This window comes from Poecilia reticulata, chromosome 4 (assembly GCF_904066995.2).
Source record: "Poecilia reticulata chromosome 4, P_reticulata-male-v2, whole genome shotgun sequence".
In the NCBI taxonomy this organism is placed as follows: Eukaryota; Metazoa; Chordata; class Actinopteri; order Cyprinodontiformes; family Poeciliidae; genus Poecilia; species Poecilia reticulata.
Window position 1 is genome coordinate 23,174,727 of NC_088833.1, and position 22,316 is coordinate 23,197,042.

Here is a 22,316-nt window from a genome sequence, read left to right on the forward strand (position 1 = left end):
AGGGTTTCCCCCAGAAAACTTATAAGGTTGGTGCTCAGGGTGAAAGGGCAGTCATCTGTGTTTTTGAGTTAAAAAATGTTTAAAGTTGACATGAAATTTGAAAATATCATTTGATAGCTATGCATTTTTGGAAGAGTTGAAGATCAACACCTAAACGCCACCTATAAAGTCTTTTAAAGAGCCAATCATTAAAAAGAAACTAATAAATTAACAACGCTAAGCCTGGTGGTGGCACAAGTAAAACCTGCACTGAAAGAAAAAAGCTGTTCAGTTTACTTAATTTTATTGTGTACATCCGTCCCACACAATGTAAATAAGTAGAACAGATATATTTTCCCTCTTTCCCTCAAATATTTAAAGCTTGTCAAATCAACATATTTTATTTACCTGAGATTACTTGAAAATATTAAGTTGCAACTACAAACATTTTATCTCTTACCATAATGTAAATATATTATGTATTATCAATAACTTTTTTATGTCTTAGTAACACAATTATAATGAATAACACCAGCTTATTTTTCATTGCCAGTATTACTCAAAGAAATTGTGTTGTGTCAACACAATTCTATTATGTTATTGGAACACGTTACAGCTTTAAATCCTACTTAATTTTTTCAAGTTATCTATATACCTTTATAATGTAAAAAATTAAATAAAAAAGAAACAGATCTTTGACAAGAAAGACAAAGTGCAAGTGCTGCTGAACAATTGAACTTTATTTAAATGAACATTCCTAAATCACCATTTTGCATTTAACATTTTTTACATTTAAGACACAGAACATTTTTAAATTGAGTCTTACCTGAAATACAGTTTTTATTAACAAGCATGTTATTTAAGATATGAAATGATATCAAGTTTTGATATATTAATATTTAAGATATAAAATGGATATTAAAATATAACAGTTAAGCTTTATAAAACATATTTAACATGATATAGAAAAGTATTTCAGATTTTAACAATGTTTTTGAACATGTAACATGACATTAAAGCTGCAGTATGTAAGTCAGCAAAATGTTTTTACATGTTTGTCAACATTATAACAATGTCATGTCAGTGGAAGACAGCGCTGGATTTCTTCCACAGTTTATGTCTCTTGCTTTACTGTAAATGACGAGGGAAATTTTATACAAGTGTTTTTAAAGAACTTAGTTTTTATAAGTTACACAATGCAGGTTTGAAGGTTAATCTGGAACATATTTGTACAAGAGATATACAAGATTATGTAGAAAAGTAAGTCAGATTTCAATAACACTATTTGACAGGGCGCCCATATGACTGACATGAGATTAATACTTTTTTGAACATCATACATGTTCAAAAAAGTTGAACATGTATGATGCTGATACTTTTCTAAATCATTAAATCTTTTATAGAGATATGTTAAAGGTAAACCTTTAAGATGCTGTATGTTCCCCTGAGAATTTATTTATTTTTTTGTAATTTGTTTAAACTATCACTATATTATTACATTGCAAACAATAAAACATCAGACAGATAATTAGTGAAAAAAACTGAGCCTCGTCTTATACAGACATAACGTACTGATAGTTCTAACCAATATGTAAAAAGAAAGTTATAAAGTTACATACTGCAGCATTAATTTCATATTAATACATGTTCAAACAGTTTGTAGAAATCTGGCTAACACTTTATTTGACGGGGTGCACAAGACTGACATGACAGTCATGAACATAAGAGTCTATGAATGTTATGAAGTGTCATTTGGTAAATAATGACACTTTTAATGCAAAGTTGCTCCAAACGTTGCATTAAAGTGTCATTATTTACTAAATGACACTTCATAACAGTCATAGACATTCGTAAAGACTCCTTCCTGTTCATGACAGATGCTGTCAGGTTTATGATAGATTTCTATCAACTTTATTGAACGTACATGCTGCCAAATGTAACTTTTGTGACAATTCTTTTGTACATATTTGTTAAAATTATTATTATGTCAAGTCCGTATAACACAGCTTAATTTTTTTATATCATCAGTCTCATGTTTTACTGTTTACTATAAAATATCATAGTGAGTTTAAACAAATATGTGAAAAACCTATTGCTTATCACATAAGGCAACTAAATAGTTGACCTTGTACATATTTCTGCAGTTAGTCATTAAAAAATAATAAAATTGTGCCCTGCAATGAGGAATACAACAACAGAAAGCACAAAAAGTGAACATTAGAACATTATTAAATAAAAAATTTTAAAATGCCCATTTACCCACTCATAGAGGCAGTTTTTAAGGAATAATGTCTTGTTGGACAGTTCACCTCCATCCAGTTCCATTGTTATCTTCTGTAACACCTCAAAAGTGTAGCGGAGGTCAGCAGGGTCAGCGAGGTTCAGCGGAGGTCAGCAGGGTAGGCGAGGTTCAGTCCATATATCAGTCCTTCAAGTATTACAGCAGCTGTTGGCACACTATCCAAATTGGACACCACTCTGATGCCTTCAAGGACGATCTTGATGTCTTCATGTGATGAAGTCTTTCAGATGAAAAACGCTGATGGTGGTGGTTCCAATAGCCTCTTCAGTGGTAGCTTCATCCACACCCTATGTGAAGTGATGACAAGTTAATCTCTCTTTCTCTAGACCTAGATGCATCTATTTATATAGATAGATAGACCTCTTTCTATAAGAGCTATCTCTAAAAGGTTGGACAGATCAACGTAAATTTTGATGAATATAGATATCTCAAGTATATCTAAATGTAGAGATATACATAGATGGATGTATCTATCCATGTGGAAAGAGATATATACATATCTAGAGAAATCTAAATCTAGATAGAAATAATTATGTATGTACAGATCTAAATCTTTCTCTATATTTAGAGAGATTTATCTATCTCTAGTTGTGTAAATACACATATAGATACATACCACATACTCCTGGATGAGCTTGGCTGGATCTTCTCCCATATACATGCAGACTTCCTTAATGACACTCCCATGCAGCATCAACATCTTCACACTGAAAAAAATTAATGGAATTAGAATCTTTTTTCAAGCCTTATGCTTGAAGTTTAACAATTTATTTTACACAACTGTTTTAAAGTGAAGACATACAAATAAAATTAAAGTAGAGGTTGGAGTGAAAACAAGCAGGTGTAAAAGTTCATTTAACAAGGTGAGAACATTTAACACAAGAAAAATGTAATTTTCTACATTAAAAAGGTTTATCCAAAAAGATTGATAGTTGTGTTGTGGCTATGTCACTTACATCCTCCATTTGTGCAACAATTTGTCCAAGCTGTCCTTCTCTTCTTTTGATCAGCTTCATCAGGTTGTCAAAATGGAGATCCAGCTGAGACAAGAACTTTGACTGAAGTGGTGTGGTGGTAATTCTCTTAAACTCAGCGTTTATCTAAAAAAAAGAGCACAAAGTAATGAGCTTCAAATGTTCAACACTTGTAAGAGCCCAACATTCACTGCTGCAGAAGTGAACAGTCAAGTAAATGTGTCTAGACATCTTAGATTAGCATTACATCCAAAAAAAGAAAACCATGTATAATATTGTTTAAGAAAAACATACGTCACCATCTACACTTCTTAGTAGATATTTACAGAGGGCACTTTACACAAGACTTGAGCACCTGGAAGACATTTGGATTCAAATAAGATTCTGAATTTATACTCAAAACTGAGCTCAATACCAGCTGGAGCTTCGAGCCTCGCCATCCACACAGCGCCGCTGCCGCGGTGGTAGAACCATTACATTAGCAAAATGAAGCATGGAGATGGAGGGAATTATTAAAGTAGCGCAGTGAACCACAGATAGGGAAAAATAACGCAGAAAACAATCGAAGTACTCAAAATCCCTCTTATTCTTATCGCTCTGTCAGCGACGCTAAATGCAGACCCGTTACCATAACAACAGACATCGGTTCCGTTAGTTTACCATGATTCGACAAGACATGCAAACATTTTCCATACTAAGAACAGAACCCTGAGTCCATTACTCCAACAGCTACAGCCAGTCTAAATAACTGACTCAGTAGCAATGAGGAAAAAAAGCAACACGACACTTTGCAAGCTAGTGGCTTTTCACAAGCTAGTGGCTTTTCACAAGCTAGTGGCTTTTCACTAGCTTGCCGAGCTATCAAAACTGCCTCGTTACTCTCTCCCAAGCACACAACTTACAAATTTGATCGGTAACAACTGCTTTTTGTGGACTACATTGATAAACGATGATGTACTGATCTGTACTGGAGATAAGCCCCGGTGCTAATAACGATAGCTAGCAAAGTGAAAACCAAAGAACATGCAGAAGGTTTACAAATGACGTCTCATACAGAATGATAATTTTTGTGGAAAATACCCAACTATAAAAAATAATATTTAGATCACTTACCTAATCGGTCCACCTCCAAAAATTTGTCTTGTGTTCTTGTGGCTGAATAGTCAGAAGAAACTGCGCGGCAATCGCGATATCTTTAAAATTATCTGGTTTGTCTTCTTATTGGTTAAGATTGAAAAGCCCGCTCTTATTATTGTCCAATCATATTTAATTATTGTCTTTGTTATATTGCATCATTTCCGGTAATGATAAAACATGATTACAATGGTTTTAGTAATCTAATTTAATCACGTTAAATCAACATAAGAAAAATGTGTAGTTTCATTATTGTTGGTAATTAAGTAAATGGTCCTTTATTCAATTGTGTAAATACAAGAAAGATGACTGAATTGTGTAGTATTAACTTAATTTGTTTGTGCAAATTCAAAAACCCCCCAATTCTAATTTTTTCAGTGTGGTGGCCCGCCAGGCTTACAATACACTGAGGAAACACCTGGTTTAGGAATCTCTGCTGGCTCGAGTCAGTCCTTGCAGAGTTAATCTCTATGTATGTGCAGAGCAGAAGAGATGCGACTTAAGTTAAATTGAGTTAATCTTTGTGCCCCCACCAGTATAAAGCTGGAAACCTTTGGAACAAATGTAATATAATTGAAAATGCTTTTCACATGCCTCTTTTACACAACTAAATGTCCTTGAAAAGCAAGGATGATGCCATTCTTCACTTTAAGCTCTTCCATGGTTTCCCCATAGCTTTTGGATATCTGTTGTTGTCATTGGGTGAAATATTGATTTCTTTTCCATTCAACAGCAGTAGCTGGAAAACTATTGTGTCTTCTCAGCCTTAAAAGATATCACAAAAACACACAATATCGCCTATGAGCACTTGGATTAATGCGCAGGGTGGCGATAGTGCCGAGAAGCACAGAAGGCAAGACAACTTGGTCATCACACACCTGCTTACCTCTCCAGGTTCACACACTGGTAATAAACATTTAACACAGCCAGCCTTCAAATACAGAGCTGAGCAAATCAGTTAACCTTTGCAGCAAAATGCGCTGCAGTCAACAAAGCACTTCATAATTCACCCAAAGGTGACTCGTGTTGACATAATAACAATGACAAATGTTGGCACCAAGGAAAGCTGCTGGGGCTACGATAGTTTCAGTGAGCTAAAAACAATAACTTAACAGGTAGCCTCTATACAGCACATGTGTCTTTCACTTCCCCACAACTCGGTTTAATGGTCATTTGAATATTAAAATGATATAAAGCAAAAAGACACAATAGGCCTATATTAAAGGAGGAAAGTGTTATGCATATTCCAGGCATATATTGTTATTCCACCCCACAATCAAGCCATCGGCTACCTTCAGTTGTTACGAAAAAGATTTTTCAGATGAAGTCTGCAGGAGACAGAAGACTCCTGAAGGACACTATTTCAAGAAGAAATGGCGTCCTTTTATTGTGCGACACCAAGACACCCGTGTGTACTGTTGGATTCGCAGGCGTTGTCATGGAAAAAGCGGTCATGTAGCCGTTTCGACCAGGTCAGCTCTAAGCCGTAGCCTGTAATGACTCGGTATCCAAACACGGAGCATTCCATGCATCACCACTCAGCAAGCAGCTGACAGCAACCTCCCCAGCAGTTCGGCATCTTATTTCTCCTACTTGCCCATCATCAAACTTGCATCTCCATTAATCACTGAAAGAAACACAGAGATGACAAAAAAATAAACTCCTGGAGCGTGAGCGGTTTTCTACAGTTTCAGTCGGTTTTTGCTCACCTTCCTTGATCTCTAAACTTATGCATCATTTTGCAGTTTTGAGGCACACAAACATCCAAAGGCAAAAAAAAAAAGATTTTGAGCAAAATAATCTTTTATTTTGGAATTTTCAAGTATGACATTTGTGATAAAAAGCTCTTTATGAACCTTGACATAAGTGATTATCTCCAAAGGTCAGTGGGAATTCAGATTTATTTTTCCTTGTACTTGGTATCTTTCTCCTCGCTGTTTGGCAAACCAGTCTGCCCAGGAAAGGGGGCAATTTTTAGAAAGAAATATGGGTTACTGTGAACCCGCATGGCCACCAGGACGGGGACGGCTGCGTAGAGCAGATTAGCTCCCAGGACTGTCCAGAAAGCATCGTTCGGAATACGAAATGGAGTTGTTGTGCGAGAATGGAGAGACCCCCCGATGTGGGACCACTGGCACTGAAAGAAGATACAATAAGGTAAAGAGCTGCGCCTCAGTGAAATGAAACAAACAAATTTGATTCCATTCGGATCTTTTTTGTTCTCTTTGCAGACCGATGGTAGGTGAATGCATGCCTCCCTTTTTTTCATACATTTCCCAGCGGAATGTCTTGAATGCTTTTTTCCCCTAACTGGAAAGATTAACCACTGCAGAGGGGGTGGTCAGACTAAACAAGCTGGCTGTTTGAAAGGCAGGGAGGATGCAATCTGCAACCAGCATGTGCAAGTAAAACAAGCTATAATCAAGGATGATATCCTCTTAATTCAGATCAATACGGGGACGTCATTATAGACAATATGCTTTAAATGACAAATATGGTTCATGTTCTGTCTACAGAAGGAGAATGTTTTGGGTGACATTGTTTCACTGGCACACCAGCAGGTCCTGTGGGTATTTGACACAGCCAAACAAATTGCCAGTACAACCCAGTTGAGAGTGCTTCAATTTCATCATTAATCATGCATTCAGAGCCGTCCACACTTACTGTGAACGTCCGCCATTATGGTTTTACCTGGATCATGGCGCCAGCAAAGAACGTTGTCCAGTCTGACATCCACGTACACCCAGGCTTGAGGAGGCCGTAGACAAACGCGCCCAGCAAAGGCAGCCCGTAGAAGAACAAATGCAGCATCTAGGAAAACAAATACAAACCTTTTTTTTTTGTCATATAATCTGAAGGTTGTTGGTGTTGGGGTGTGATGGTTCTACATTTTCACTCTGATCTATGGCTAACGCCAAAATGTTGATTTCACTGTGTGCTAAAGTTTGCGACTCGTCACTGTTGTTCCGGGCCGTTGCCAGAGATTTCACCTCTGGATAAAGAGGAAGGTGCCGAGCCAAAGAAAACAGACTCCATCAATGTCGTTCTGTGTTGTTGTTTAGTGCCAGCCAACACTTCAGTAGAGTATTAACACAGTGAATCCCTTTCCTCTCCTGGCAAACACTTCACCTACACTCTCACTGAATACAGAGCACAGCAGGCTTAAGCTCGAAATCCGGACACCGTCCGATCATTTATTTGATTTCATGTCATTTGGTAGGAATATATATCAGATACCATTAAAGTGATGGTTGCATATATAATTACTTATGGACCTTCACATTTCTATCTCATTTCCACTGCATGGGTTTTCCCACAGAAGCCTATTATAAGTTAGACAGGAAATGGAAATAGGATGATGTTCACTACAAATCTTTCTATGTCAGTCAGCTTCTGATAGGACAAGAAAATTGTCTAATTGTTTGTAAATCGGTGTAATATGTAATAAAGTAGCACTTACGCCACCATCATATTTTTGGGGGTTTTAAACTGCTTCTCTATGACTTGACACACATTACATATGATGTTCTCAATACATGTTTCAACCTCTATCTCTTTCATAAATAATCATTGGCTTATGTGTAAATAGCAAGCCAAAAACAAAACAACAATGTTCAGTGTCATAAAGTAACTTTCACATAAACAGTTATGAGCGTCTTTAGCAATGGAATATTGCTAATCTGATGACCAACAGATTAGCTGGTCATCTTCAGGTACCAACTAATCTGGATTTACTCAAAATGAAGGTACATGTAAGATATTAACTGCTAAGAGTCTTTAAAGAGAACCTCACTTTAAAATTTCTGAACTATCCTTGTAGTATAAAGTAAATGACTTTCAGGATATCAACAGTAACATGCAGGCTATTGACAGATTGTAATCTTTCACATCACTTCAGTCCTATTCAGGATGTAACATCGTGTCCTCAAATATAATTTATCAAGTACAGAGTTCAAAAAAATGACAAAGAACAATCAGAAGTGAGATAAAATGACCAAATGGGAACACTGATCATCATCTTGGAAGCGATCATAAAGTCAGTGCAGCAGTATCTTTTGTTCCTTCTCCAGCTCTGCAAACTCAGCAGAAATGACTCTTTCCGTACAAGGGTCACTGCAGAAACTTTCTTAACCTTCAGTCAAAAATGTCTGGCGCATGAAAGCCACTTTGCCACTTTACAAAACCCCCCCAAATTACAGCAGTAAATGGTTTCTTTTCATTGCCGGCCTGAGGTCCAGATGAATTCTAATGAGTTCAGCTCAAAGCCTAAAAGCCAATCATGTATGCCCTTCAGTCTTTTGTTGAAATGTCTTTGTTATTGCAGCCACGTTAATCTATTAAATATCCTTCATCATCGGTGAATGCAGCGGCTGGCGGGTTTTGAAGAAGTTTAACAATGTGCAACAAGCCTAACTTCATTTTGTTTCTTTCATCCTTTAAATACAATTATAAATCAGGCGCTGATGATTTAGGCACGCAGATCTGCAAACACAGATAACCAAGACATAATTTCACTTGCTGAACACACACACACACACACACACACACGGTCGTACGCAGCTATCCCACACACACACACACACACACGCCATTCTCCCACCCAGGGAGATGTTGATGGGAGGCTTTGGAAGGGGGGAGATTAGCTTATCAAGTCCCCGCCGTGCGGTTTGTCGGTCTGATCAATGATTGCAATTGTGCCCGAACTGCAGCTGCGGCAATGTCTTTGGATAACCTATTGACAAAACAGCGCTCGCTAAACAAAACAAACAGAACCCAAATGAGTGAGGGGTCAGAGGAAGAAAAGCAAGCCCGAAAGGGGACCAACTGCCAGTCAGAGTATAATCTGTTATCCATCTTAAGTAAATGAAAGAGCGACAATGATGCGTTGGCCTTTGGACCCTTCTTCATCTGGGCTTTAATGATGAAAAATGGCCTCGTGTTCAGGTGCCAGCTCAGCCAGCAGATGGGATCGGGGCGAGTTTCCAGCATGCTCAGAGTGATACCTATGAAAAAGGCCTTCATGTGGCCCGTTGTGCGAAACAGGACAGAGAAGAGATTTCAGACACTACAGCAGCAGCATGGGGAGGCTGAGAGAAAAATACCCACCATCACCTTGGGGTAGCCCACGGGATCCTTCAGGTAGGGTTCGTATTGACTCAGGTATACAGAGCAGGCTTCAAGTGGGGAGTCCAGAGCCACCTGCAGGTAGACAATGTAATTACAGCATCAATAAGAAGAATAATTTTAAAAACCTACCAAAAATCTGCATCTTCCGGACCAAACATTTTAATGGATTCTTTATCTTGTCACAACAGATGTCTTGATATATGTGATTATCAACGATGTAAACTAAATTTTAGGGTAACACTGTATGAGTAATGAAACTTCCATTTTGGTAAATCATGCAGTTATTGGTGTGAGACAAAAAAAAGGTCAGTTTTCATGTGTTTATACACAGATATATTGACAGTAAAAAGCTTTTGCGAATAAGATGGAGTGACTTTCAATTTTACAGTACAAATATTTATTACAAAGCACGTGCAATCTCTCTTCTATTCTTTTAGAAAGCCCAAAATATATTGCTAAAAATATAATTTTACATGTTGACATTTTTTTCACTTTAAAGCTAGGGTATGTGACTTTTATAAAATAAAACATGTGTTCAACACATTTGTTAAAACTGTCACTATATCGTGGCAATATAGTATGAGGCAGATCATCTGTGAAAAAATTGAGATCCTCTGCCTGCTCCCAGTGCTCCCAGTGCTAACTACAGAAATACACAGTTTGGTCAGAAACAACGAATCAGAACCAGGAGGAGGGTTTTGGGTTTAGTTAATCATCTTCCCCTTTGCTCTCTGCTACGCTCCAGTTGGTTCCCATCAGCAGAGCCTGACAAGAATGCTAACCTTAGTTAGCATGGCCACAGATGATACCACATTTAAGTTTTCTTGGAACGGTAAGTTGTTTCTCCGCTATTAGCACATTGAGCGAGCATGATTGACAGCGCTAAAACCTTCCTCCTGGCTCTGATTGGTTGTTTTTGACCAGGAGCTATGTTTTTTTCTTTTTTTTAATTTGAAATAGCAATAGTAGCACTAGGAGGTGGTGGAGGAGCTAGATTTTTTTTTTGTTTGTTTGTGTAAGTAGTTACATTGTCTCTCTGTAAATGCTGACCCAATTTTAAAACTGTCTGACTTCCAAAACTCTTTCTTGAACTCTGGTAATAGCGGTAAGCAAGTGTGGCATACTCACCAAGCCTCTGAGGACGGTGAAAGCCATGGCAGCCAACAGGAGCACCACCAGGATCATGTCCAAGGGACGCCAGATTAGCTTCATGGTCTGAACGTGTTGGGCCTATGAGCAGGCATGAAACAAGGGCAGAGCACAGAGCGGCTTAGCCCAGGTTGATGTTTGGTCATATTTTCAACTTTACATGCAACATTTTACCACTCAAACGTAAATGTTTACTCTTTAAATCTGAAGCGGAATTGGATCCAGTGACATGACAACGGACCAGAACATTCCAGTAAATGCACGCTTGTGCTTTGGATTTATTTCAGACAGGCTGTACATACAAGAAGTTCATCAAATGTTTCATAGCTGAAAGTGAGGATGCTACAAAAAGCATCTCACTGCAGCTACTGCTGCCAAAACACGAGCTTTTAAAGAGTAATGTGTTCCAAGTTATTTTTTACAGTCGGAATGCAGTTTTGTTTGGTTAATAGAGTAAAAAGCTGGTTGATCATTGGCATTAACCAGCAATTAAAACTATTAAACTTCTACTTCCGAAGATAAATAAAAAAATAAGATTAGGCATTAATACTTGAACACTTGTTTTGGGAAAAAGTGAATATTTAAAAGGGCGTCTTCACTTATTAACGAGACTGCAATGCTAACATTTCGCACCAACTCAACCCTCAGTTTTCAGATTCAAGTCAATGTGATGTGATGTGAATTCACACTATCACGTTACCACTGTGTATAAAATACAGCAACTGACTTATCATATTGCGGGCATGAGTCCCCATCACAGAGGACGGTAAAGTTTATCAGGCTGATCAAATAGCATAAAACATTGCATCTATAAAGCTCTTCAGAGTCACATCGAAGGTCAAATCACTAATGCATCAGACTCACATTGTATCCACCGATAAGTGGCCTGTCCTTGGGCCGAGTGAACAGGGTGACGGCTCCCAGCACGGGCATCAAAAGAAAGAGAAAATTGAGCCAGAAGGCTGGACGAACCTCCGACCCGTATTTACCTGCCAGAAGCACACATCTATCAGCTTGTACTTAGCATTTCAAACAAAGGCTGCAAACATATCTACGTAGCCCAATTATTGAACTTCCTGATAAAAAAAAAAATATCTCAAACATGCTGCACAGTCTGCCTTGGATTGCACAACAGAGCGGAGAGCACATTGCCAGCAGAGGAGTTTGATCTTGTGACACTTGTGCATGCAGTTAGAAATGCCAAGAACAGATGCTTCAAGTTGGTTTCGTGCTTTGTTCTGCGGGATGCGGCGGCGGCAGGCTTGCGCGTGCTTTGTTTGCCGCCTGAACTGTGACGCTGATGGTACAGGGCAGGGCAGATGTTTGCTTGATTAAAGCTGGGACTGGTAGGAGACAGGATAGAATATTAGCCTCACCTGCCACTATCCCGGTAATAAACACACTCATGTTAGCGCACAAGGAGCCGGCCCAGAACAGGCCCAGGGTACGATAGGCTCTCCTGTGGAAGAAACAAAAAGAACAAAAGATGCATGCTTTTTAATGATTTTCAATTATATTCACAGAAACAATTTAAAAGACTGAAGGCGCCGCTTTGCTAAACTGAATTCAACATGTGGCTTGAATGTATTACAAAGCCTCATTTCACAATTTAAGGCTATATAATCACTTTTCAGATCCAGTTACGGTAATTATCTACAATAAATCAAACTGTTGAGAACTCGCAGATAAAAACAACGATTTTCTACAAAGCTTTCAGTCAAGCTCAACAAAGCTAGCTCACCATTTGTTGTCTCTTTTGGCAACAAGCAGCCAATTATGTATACACTGGTCTAGAAAAGTATTGCTTCCTCTTTTTCAATTTTTTTGTCATGTCACACTGGCAAACTTCAGCTAATTTTATTAAGATTTTATGGGGTAGAAAATCAATAAGGAGAGCATTATTGTGAAGTGAAAGGAATAGAAGGTATTATTTTTAACTTTTTTCTTTAATCTGATATCCTTAAGCAAAATCCTGCACAGCAAATTAGTTTCAGGAGACCATAATGGACCAAAACCAGAGGAACAAAACTGAACTCTGGGGAAGACAGCCAAAATTTTGTTTGGCAGAAAACTGTCACAGCCCCAAGAACACATAGTGAAACGCGTGGATGGCAGCATAATGACGTGAGGATACTTTTCTTTGGCATGAATGGGGAAAGCGGTCAGAGTTTACGTAAAAATAAATGTAATCACAGGCTCCAAAAGACTTAGGACTGGCGTGAATGTCGCCATTCCTGTAGAACAACAACCCTATAAACATACAGACAGACAGAGCCGTGGATATATTTAAAAATCAATGTCAACAGATGATTTCCACAGATGATTTCCAAATACCTCAAACTGAGTTTGAGGTATTTTGGAAAGAAGAATGGGTAAATATTTCCGCTTCTACATGTGCAAGGCTGGTAGAAACACTCTGCAACTCTAAAAGGCATACAAATAACTGACTCAGAGGGTCTGAATATAATGTATACTGCACTTGTTAGATTTTGATTTCAACAAATATGTCAAAAACCTTGCATCATTTCCCTCTCACTTTATGTGCACCACTCTGTGTTGGTCCGTCACATAAAATTCCAACAGAAAAAACAGAAGTTTGTGATTGTAACCGAGTAAAACATAAAAAAAGTGTATGATTGCTTTAGCAAGACGGTGTGTCGTTGTGAGGACAGGCAAAGATAAAGTGGACACAACTTTACTTGAGCTGCATTCAAGAGCGCCCACCTGTCTGTTATCCTGCTGATCATCATCAGGTAGAGGATAAAGTGGGCTATTCCATCCCAGTAACACATCATGATGGCATATGAAGTCCCCAGATACGGCTCACCCTAAGACATTAATGAATATCATGGCTTAAAAATCCTTGTAAATAAATACCTAACATGGATTTCTGCTCTTTTTTTATGAAATTATTTCTGGTATCGGTGTTGTTTTACACGATTATTAACAGTAATAAAATGCAACTTACTGTCTTCTGGTAGAAATCCATAAAGCCAGAAATTATGCCGTCATATTCCAAGGCACTTGTCAGGTCAATGACACATGTAAAACAAAACTCTGCAAAAACTGTAATGGAAAAAGAATATTAGTTAAAGCTCCAATTCTGTTGGAAAAAAAAAAAGAAAATTATTCTTTTTTTTTCTTTTTTTTTTAAATGTTATTTATGTATACCACTGGGAATCAGAAAAACTATTCAGACCATCAACCTTTATCCAGCTTTTCTGTGAGCTGCTTTTGAGCTCTGAAATGTTTGCCTTCAACTAGCAAGCCATTGATTTATAGGACAGTGAGGGGAGGTAAATTAAGTCTTGAGTGGAATGGTAGGCTGGGGGCATGTTTTAATCACAGTGAGAAGCCTATCCTCAGGTTTAACACCCAGCAGAGCCGAAAGGCCTTGTCCTGCAGGCAGAATCTAATAGAGGAGGCAACATAAAACTGTTAGAATTCAGCTAAAGCCCTCACACCATAATCTCTGAAAAGGTAATCATTTTAAGTGCTATTTTGCCTTGGTGTTTTTTTTTTTCTTTGCATTATTAGGTGCCTCAAAAATGTAAAAAATAGCTCATATTCTGTGAACGCTGCATGCTACGAAGCGGCTCTGGGGTGCCATGTTGGGCTATTATGACACATTAAAGACGCATGCCGACTGAGATGTTGACAGCCACAATAATGTGGGCTGGACCGAGTGTTTTAAATATCAGAAGTAAACAGCATGATGTCCCTCTCAGTCTCCTTGGTTTTAATTATAAATGGCTGCTGCAGCCACTCTATTCTGCATCCCTGCAGGACCAGAAAGTAAGAAAAACGTACCAAGAAAAACATCAGATATGTGTAGCACATTTTTTTCAGCATTCTCACTTTATTGCTTTAAATTCATTGACATTTGTAGCTGAACCTTCAACATTTTTAAACCCTTTTGCTTAATGTGGAATTAGTTTATGTTATATATGTGTTTAGGAACAGTTTCTCACTTTTCACATGCACGGTCATATGGGGACAAAATCATAACACAATGGCTAAAGACTCCCAGTCTGTGGAGGAGGGTGGGGGAGAGGGATTGAACCAGTCATGCCATAGAAAAGTCTGATTAGACTTTGCTCTGATCCTGATCAGTATAAGCAGCTTTGAACATATCAAGCAAGATCATATTGGGTAAAATTCTTGTTTTTCACTCTGATATAGTGAGCAGCGGGTGAAACTTCTGGAAGTCCTTGAGTTCAGCTCAGTACCGAAGCGTAGAGGGTATTTAAGGTGTTCAAATCCGGAGAATTTCGAAACCCTATGTATGTGAGCAAGTGGGTTTGAGAAGTGCACATGGTTGCGTTGATTACCAAAGAATAAGAAGTCTTTAGGTGGGTTGCCACGAGTGATGAGGTAGTAGAAGAGAAACACAATTACCAGCACAGCGACACCGGTCTCCAGGATGACATAAGGCCTGTGGAAACAAACACATGACTGGAAGTACAGCGATTCCACCATCACAGCACAATTTCTCTGCCTCATTCTTTTTGACTGAACAGTTTCTTCTAGGGGGGAATTGTGCTGATCTTCTCTGAGAAGCTAAATTACCGACTCGCAGGAAGCCAGATTGCACAACGTACATGCTGAGATTTGAGAGAAATACCTGGTTGTTTGGTTTTCTTTTCATGATGATCTTATTTTGCTTTGTCCTTAATAAAACCAGCACATTTACATTTCAACTTAAGGTACATGTTATAGATTTACACCCAAGTATCTTTTTTTTTTTTTTTAGCTTTATAACTTTTTAAAAGAAGAGAGCGAGGGAGAAGATCCATAATGCTAATAAAAAGCTTTTTTTTTTGCACATGCAGCAGCTTCAGAGCTTTAAAATGCTTGTGCCGTGTTTCTTATAAATATTTATGCTCAGACAAAATACTCCCTATCTATTGTTTTAAAACTACATCATGTTAATTAGTCACATCGATCTGAAAACGTATCGCCTCTGCAACGAGGTTATCGAATGTTGCGCTAAACCAGAATTACAAGTTTGACTGTAATCATAAAGGAGCCATTTAAAAAAAAAAAAAAAACTTTAATCAATCATAAGCATCAAGGAGAAGAAACACTGAGGTAAGGCTATATGTAAGTTCAGCACGGCTCTCTCAGTGTTTACTGGTCAAACGTGCCACTGGAAAAGATTAATGTGGCAGAGATATCTCCAGGCAAGCAGAACAACAACCGCAGGGAAACTCTCCACGTCTGCAAGCAGAAGGAAAACAAATGGCTCCCGCGTGGAAGGCGGGCCTCCCCGACTCGACTCGACTGTACGGGAAGATTTATGCACACTATACTGTTTGTTTGCAGAGTGTAAGAGCACAAGGCATATGGCCTGTCAAGAGCAATTCATCAAACTCTTCTGTGCAGTCTGAATTGACTGTCATCACACACACACACACACACATACACACTTGAAAAAATAATAAAGGAAAAAAAAACACACACAAAAAAAAAACAGAACCAGCTGAAATATTCACCTAAGAGGTGCATACGAGTCCTCAGAGATAAGAGAAGCATTGGGAACAACGCAGAGAAGGATTGCGCGGACACCAACCGTGAAAAGCTGCGAATGCTATGCAGTTTTTATCCAATGAATTGGCAGGAACACGTGACCAGTAAATGAGAGAATTATTCCTTGCAGCTGAAAGAAGTAATTATGTTCAAGATGATATCAGAATGTCTCCACAGGTTCAGCTGTTGCTGTTTTCTATTGTGACATTTTTTGCTTTCCTACCTCCCCGAGAAAGTCAGATTTCTTTTTATTTTTGGAAGGGCAATTAAAGGAGTCTAACGAAAGCAGTAATTATATGATGTATTGCTTAGTTGCGGCTGATAAAAGGCAACTGTAAGCTTGCAGAGTCCTCTACTGGCGGTAAAGCTCATATTATCACACGGCAGAGGAAGGATTGCAATATTTTATGGTGTTCTCCAAAAAAAAAAAAAATCTATTTTAATTTACTGCATATTATCCACTGTTTAAATCATTAATAAATACAAGCATTGCGAGCACTTTAAAAAAAAAAAAGTATACTTCCCACTTTGTGATACAATAAATTATTGATATGCAAAACTCTTTGATTAACTATGTATTGAAGCAAAAAAACAGCAACAAAAAAAACACTAAACATATTATTACTTACTCTTGAAACTCAGGGATGGTGTTCATTGCATAAAGAACACCAAGAGCAGAAAACGAAAATAAAAACACTAAAGTCTCCATTTCTTCAAGAGGTTACTGGTCCCCTCCCTGCAGAATACAGAGAAAAGTTGAACATAAAGGCTGATTATATTACGCCTGTTGAACCAATATCAAATCATTGATCTGTTTCTGGAAACTAATATTCATTAAATGTGCTATATTTGAAAAAAAAAAAAAGATATCTAAATAATTTATTATGTATTGAGGCAAAAAGTAAGATTTACTACAGAAACAGCGCAGACTCTTACCTTCTGGCTACCCTTTTGGTGGATTAATCGAACTACAGCTGGACGGAGGCACACAAGGATTTTTCTTTGGAAAAGAACGAAGTGGGCAACAAAGAGACCCTTGAGTGAAACTTATGCAATCTGAGTGTTAGCAGATTTACCTAAGACGTATTAGAGGATTTTAAGTTACACTCATTCCTGTGTTGTGCTGCAATTAGTGCTGCATTTGATATATACAAAAAAAACAAATGGTGCTTTGAGTAAATGCACCCAAAGGAATTTACAGACTCCCTCTACAGTTCTACCTTATATAGTAAACAGAGTGCTTCCTCCTTAGCAGCTTTGCTCTTGTTGTTCCATAAGTGAGCTATTTATTTGTTCAAATACCTGCTGGAATGCGTTACGTGTTTTCGTGTGACATGAGTTTATTGGGTTTCCTCTCTACCTGAAAAAACCCTCTGAATGTGTGCTGCTCTATCTTGCACCATCTGTTTTATTTGTCTGTTTCTCCAGAAGAACAGAGATTCAGTTGTCCTGTTGCTCTCATGAACATGTCTAGTGCTTTCATTGATTGCCATACCATTCTTCTTTCATAGAATCACTGTTGATAGGCAATGACCACTGCAGACCATGGATACCAAACAAGAGATTTAGCTTCGGAGACGTTCTGAAGGGAAATACAAAATGATGCCCTTACTAAAATCTACCCAATCATTCTGTCCGACCCACTGAAACGAAACTGTGTTTGGGGTAATTATGCCCTTTCTGCTCAGGATATTTAAAGCAACAAACTCGCTCCCAGTGACTCACAATAACTAAAAGTTGAATACCAAAAAAAACCCAGAAGCAATAGTGATGTTTGCCTTCATGTGCCCGTTTTACACTTTGTGTGAATGCGGTGTATTTGCAGGAACTCTCCAGCAGGGTGTGCCAAATGCTAAAAAAAAAAAAATCACATTGTTTTATCTGCACTTCTTATGCAAATACACTGGTTAGCATGTTTGACGAAAAAAATGTGTGCTATTTGTAGACAGATGCATGTTTTATACTTCTCTTTTGTGTAAGTCTGACTTGTATAACATACGTAGACGAATTACCAAACCACTGCGAAAATGGATTTATTCTGCTTTTACTTTCTGTTTCATTAAACGTAGCCTTGTTGACAGTTGACACTTGAAAAATGATGAAGTATCAGAGAGTATAAGAACAACCTTGTGAGTGTCTTTCACCGTGGAAACACCACCCTCCGCTTTCACAATCACTCTCCTCTGTTGGGAAAAGGGGAGACTGATATACCAGGAAAGAGGTGGCAGCGTATGTTTGCGGGAAGCCTTTGGAGCTCTTCCAGCTCTGTTGGTCAATATCACAAAATGGACTGATGAATGCCAAAATCAGACAATGAGCTTAAGATAAGAGAATTTTTTACTGCATTTAATATCAGAGATGACATTTGCTTTTAAATATAATTACTTCTGCGGGGAACTTGATTGTTTATATTGGCTAAAATAAATGGGAAGCAATAAAACAATGAGGCACAAAAAGAAGATGAACTATTCAACAATAGATGGATTGGTCACTTCTTTATATGCTAAACCCCGATAATATTGTAACCCCTTGCCTTGGACTGGATGATGTCTCTTTTTTCTTAAAAAGAAAACTCAACTATTATATAAATATTAAATGAGCACTTTAGCTATAGCCGACAAGTTTATGTGTGTGTGTGCTGAGGGGCTTCAATTGATTATAAACTTGTATAAAACAGTGATGCAGCAGTCTATCTTACTGAGGCTAACCAAATTTTCAATTTCTCTTTAGATGAATTTTGGAAATAAGATTTTTTTTTATTCCTAAAGTTTACTTTAAGTTTATTGTGTCTGTAGTTTTGTTGCACTTTTATTAATTAGTTATTTATTGCATTTTACTGCAGTCATAAACTTCAACACCAATTAAATAGACATTATACATCTTGTTATTTCAGCTTTTTATATCTATTTAATCGCCCTCTGAAGAGTACAAGGCACAAAGGAGATTTATGCATTTACTTTATATAAAGTAAATATTCGGAAAGCATTGGTCTAGCCTTAAAGATAAGCTCACAATTAAACCTGTCTAGAATGGGTCATTATAGGCAACAGGAAGCTGAAACCTAATAATAAAAGCACACATGAACTTACCTCTTTTAGAGTTTCTTAATGTGATTTATTATAACTATCCGTGCAACTTAAAGAGATTTGGGCATCATTAATCTGGGTGTGCTGGTATACATTTGAAACTCATTATGAACATCACTATAATTACATTTATGACTATGGTATTATTATAATTTAATATGCTGCATATGGTCATTAAGTGTTAGGCTTGTGTTAAAGCAAATACTTTAGGCAGGTATGGTCCATTAATTGCTGCTGTGAACTATTTCTGGCCTGGCTGTTTGCTGCTCTTGATCAACAAGCGGCTCTGCGCGTGACGACAGCGGCGGAAATATTTTTTCGCTATTCAAAATGGCACCGTCTCAATCAGGAAGTAAGGAAAACAACTAGGAAGACTAACTTGGATAAATATCCCGGTTTGAGGTACTTTGACCCGAGTGCTCGTTCAAATTCAGGCCATTGTCTTCGTGGATAAGACTAACTGCAAATAGCCCACTTACGGTAAGTCTCAGTAGAGGATTTTTTTCAAAGACCAGCGACACATCGGCTTTAAAACGAGACGCATTCTAGGCAGCCTCTCCTAGGTGCGCACGTTTTTAACAACGGGTCACCCAGGGATTTAAGTAGTTTGTTTTAGTTTAGCGTTATTACGTTATATGGTGTTGGTCTACTTTGTCTAAGGTTCAGTCTATTAAAGTTTTGTATCAAATAAGCAAAACTGTGTATCGCTTAGATTTTTAATACAAGATTATGGTATTAATAATACGATTACCCTACGTTATTATCCGATTTTAGCAACAGAAATCAGCAGGCCTTGGGCACTGTCAAAAACACAAACTAAAGTTACGTTTAATCGCTTAACCTATTTTACTACAATTCTACAAGAAAGTTAAGTATTTGTCACAGTTTTGCAGTGCACAAAATGTTACAAAAAAACCTTGCACATTTGAACGCGGCTCCAACGATGTTACAAAACAAACATACCCAAAGTCTGAAAAAGGCTACGAGCGATGCTAACCTAGCTATCTCTATTATTTATCTAAAAAGTATTGCTTATTGCGGCAAATTGATATAGGATAATGCCCCGCTTTGACCTCTTCGACTGTTGTTCAAGAAAACAATATGTTTAACCAGTGGCTGTTTTTAAGCCCCTTTGGTTGTTTTTGAACAGCTTGTTAATGTATCGTTAACCGTCCGGCAAGCTAACAGTAGTAGCAGTGTAACACTACGTAGAGCTCTGGCTGCTCTCCTTTGTGCTTTGTACTCTTCAGGGAACCTTTAAAATGTATTTGTTGGGAATTATATCTCGGTTTCCCCAGGTATTTTAAGAAAGAAAAAAAAAACTAAAAGTTTGCAGTAGTATATTCGGACTTCAAGCGCAAAAAACGTACTTTAGTGGCATTTAAATAGACAGAGTGAACAGCTTAAACTGAAAACTATTCTCGCTCTCAGAAAGCCATGCTGAGTTGTTCTAACCTCTCTTGTAGCTGCTGGTTGAAAGTTGAGATCATTCTTTCTCAAAACCTGATAAATTAAGATACGATGCCCGTGATATGTATAATTGACATTTTATTGATTTTCGTCAAAAACAGCGGGGTTATATGTATATATGAAATAAAGAATAGTGCACATTGATCAGTTGTAAGCATGTATTAACCAGTCTTGGACTGAATACAATCAACAAGGTGTACTAGAATATTATAAACATAATTACACTACTAATGTCTTAAGTTTAGCGATTAAAGTGCTTTTATTTTGAGCCCTGCCTCTACCCCTCTTGTTGCTGCATGTTGCCAGTCAGCTGGCTGAAAGAGTCATGCAGTCAGGGTTCAATTTTCATAGATTCACCTATTCGCAGATTTTTCTGTGGGACATACCAGAATTATGTGTAGATTTATTTTAAAATAGAGCATATCTAATACATTTGAAAAAAAAAAAAAAGATAGCTTGGAAAGCTGAACTACCTGGGTGCAAGGCAACTTGACACAGTATTGGCTGACATGTACAGAGCAGCCAATCCAGGCAAGAGCAGCAACCAAATGTTGGCACTGATTGGCTGTACCCCTAAGAGCAGAGATAATGAAAAGTGTAGATAATAAGTTATGCAGTAGTGACAAGATGGTTTCCACTATTTATTAATGCACACTGTGTCTTTAGAAGGGTCTCAAGCATTCACAGATTTTAGGTGTTTGTGTACATCCATGATCCTTAAGTCTTGTGAATATCTGGGGTTCACAATTGTGAAAAACATTGACAGTCAGGACTTGTTAGTGCTATTCATTCCACCTAAGCTACATGGGGAAAGCAATCAAAGAGGATAATGGAAACATAAAACAATAATATACAATTGGATTTGAGCATTTGGGGATTTTTTTCAATAATTAATCAAAACAACCTAACTACTTGGAGACAATAAGCTAAAAATTGTATCAGAAGTGTATTAAACAAAAGTGTGACGGGTGAAAAATGATTATGAGAGGTTTCAAAAAGGGCAGACAGAGGTGGAGCCATTAAGCTAACATTATTTTAAAACTACAGTCTATAAGCTACAAGCAGGATGATTTTATTAAAATTTTGAATTTAATAAAATCAATTATTAAATTAAATCCCTTTTTGGATTAATAAAGTATTTTTCAGTTTGAGTTTGAATTTTAAATGAATTTGAAATAATGGAAAATAATTATAGTAAAAAAAAATTCGTATAGATAACATGGCACTGCATTAATCCGTATACTTCTGTTGTTGAAGCTATTGTTGCATTTTTGATTTTTTTTTTAAAGAAGCTAATTTATGTTTGATTTTTATTTTCTGTAGTTTTCTTATGTTGCTGTATTTCTACTCAAGATTGTAATTCCATCAGAATTTCTTAGTAGTCTGTCCATTGTATCAATCTTAATAAAAGAAGTGTGTATTTTTTTTACACATTTTTATTTTACCGGTATGTATTTTTGCTGCAAAAGACAGGCACTGAACCCCAAAACATTGTCCTAATGTGTTAAGAACACAATAAGACATTAGGAGATGGTTGGAGAGGTGAGCGGTTTACTAAGAATGAAA

General features: G+C 37.5%; 2 protein-coding genes and 1 long non-coding RNA gene across 6 annotated transcripts in view; 1 reads left to right on the plus strand and 2 right to left on the minus strand.

Annotated features, from left to right (window-relative positions):
- Window positions 1-698: 698 nt before the first annotated feature.
- Window positions 699-4,766, minus strand: LOC103463709 (uncharacterized). Of its 3 annotated transcripts, none has more exons than XR_014087337.1 (4): window positions 4,369-4,766; window positions 3,238-3,610; window positions 2,898-2,988; window positions 699-2,568 (listed from the first exon to the last, which is right to left on the minus strand). It is a non-coding gene; the product is annotated as an uncharacterized LOC103463709 (long non-coding RNA). The 3 variants fall into 3 exon arrangements; XR_014087338.1 differs by having other exon boundaries at window positions 3,238-3,381; window positions 3,550-4,766; XR_014087336.1 differs by having other exon boundaries at window positions 3,238-4,766.
- Window positions 4,767-6,174: 1,408 nt separating this feature from the next.
- Window positions 6,175-17,304, minus strand: tm6sf2b (transmembrane 6 superfamily member 2b). 2 transcript variants are annotated; one of them, XM_008407246.1, is made up of 11 exons: window positions 17,131-17,227; window positions 16,824-16,930; window positions 14,997-15,100; window positions 13,634-13,731; window positions 13,390-13,493; window positions 12,042-12,124; window positions 11,530-11,654; window positions 10,645-10,746; window positions 9,496-9,588; window positions 7,081-7,200; window positions 6,175-6,526 (listed from the first exon to the last, which is right to left on the minus strand). In XM_008407246.1, the coding sequence occupies exons 2-11, from the start codon at window positions 16,901-16,903 to the stop codon at window positions 6,290-6,292; spliced, it is 1,146 nt and encodes a 381-aa protein (XP_008405468.1). In that variant the 5' UTR covers window positions 16,904-16,930; window positions 17,131-17,227; the 3' UTR covers window positions 6,175-6,289. The 2 variants fall into 2 exon arrangements, with proteins under 2 accessions (XP_008405468.1, XP_008405467.1); XM_008407245.3 differs by lacking the exons at window positions 6,175-6,526; window positions 7,081-7,200 and adding an exon at window positions 8,967-9,405 and having other exon boundaries at window positions 17,131-17,304.
- A 2,085-nt stretch (window positions 17,305-19,389) lies between these two features.
- Window positions 19,390-22,316, plus strand: part of sbno2b (strawberry notch homolog 2b) — a 70,416-nt gene continuing 67,489 nt past the window's right edge. The window contains exon 1 of the mRNA XM_008407247.3: window positions 19,390-19,760. The gene's annotated coding sequence lies outside the window, so the exon portion shown is untranslated. The remainder of the gene's footprint in view (window positions 19,761-22,316) is intronic.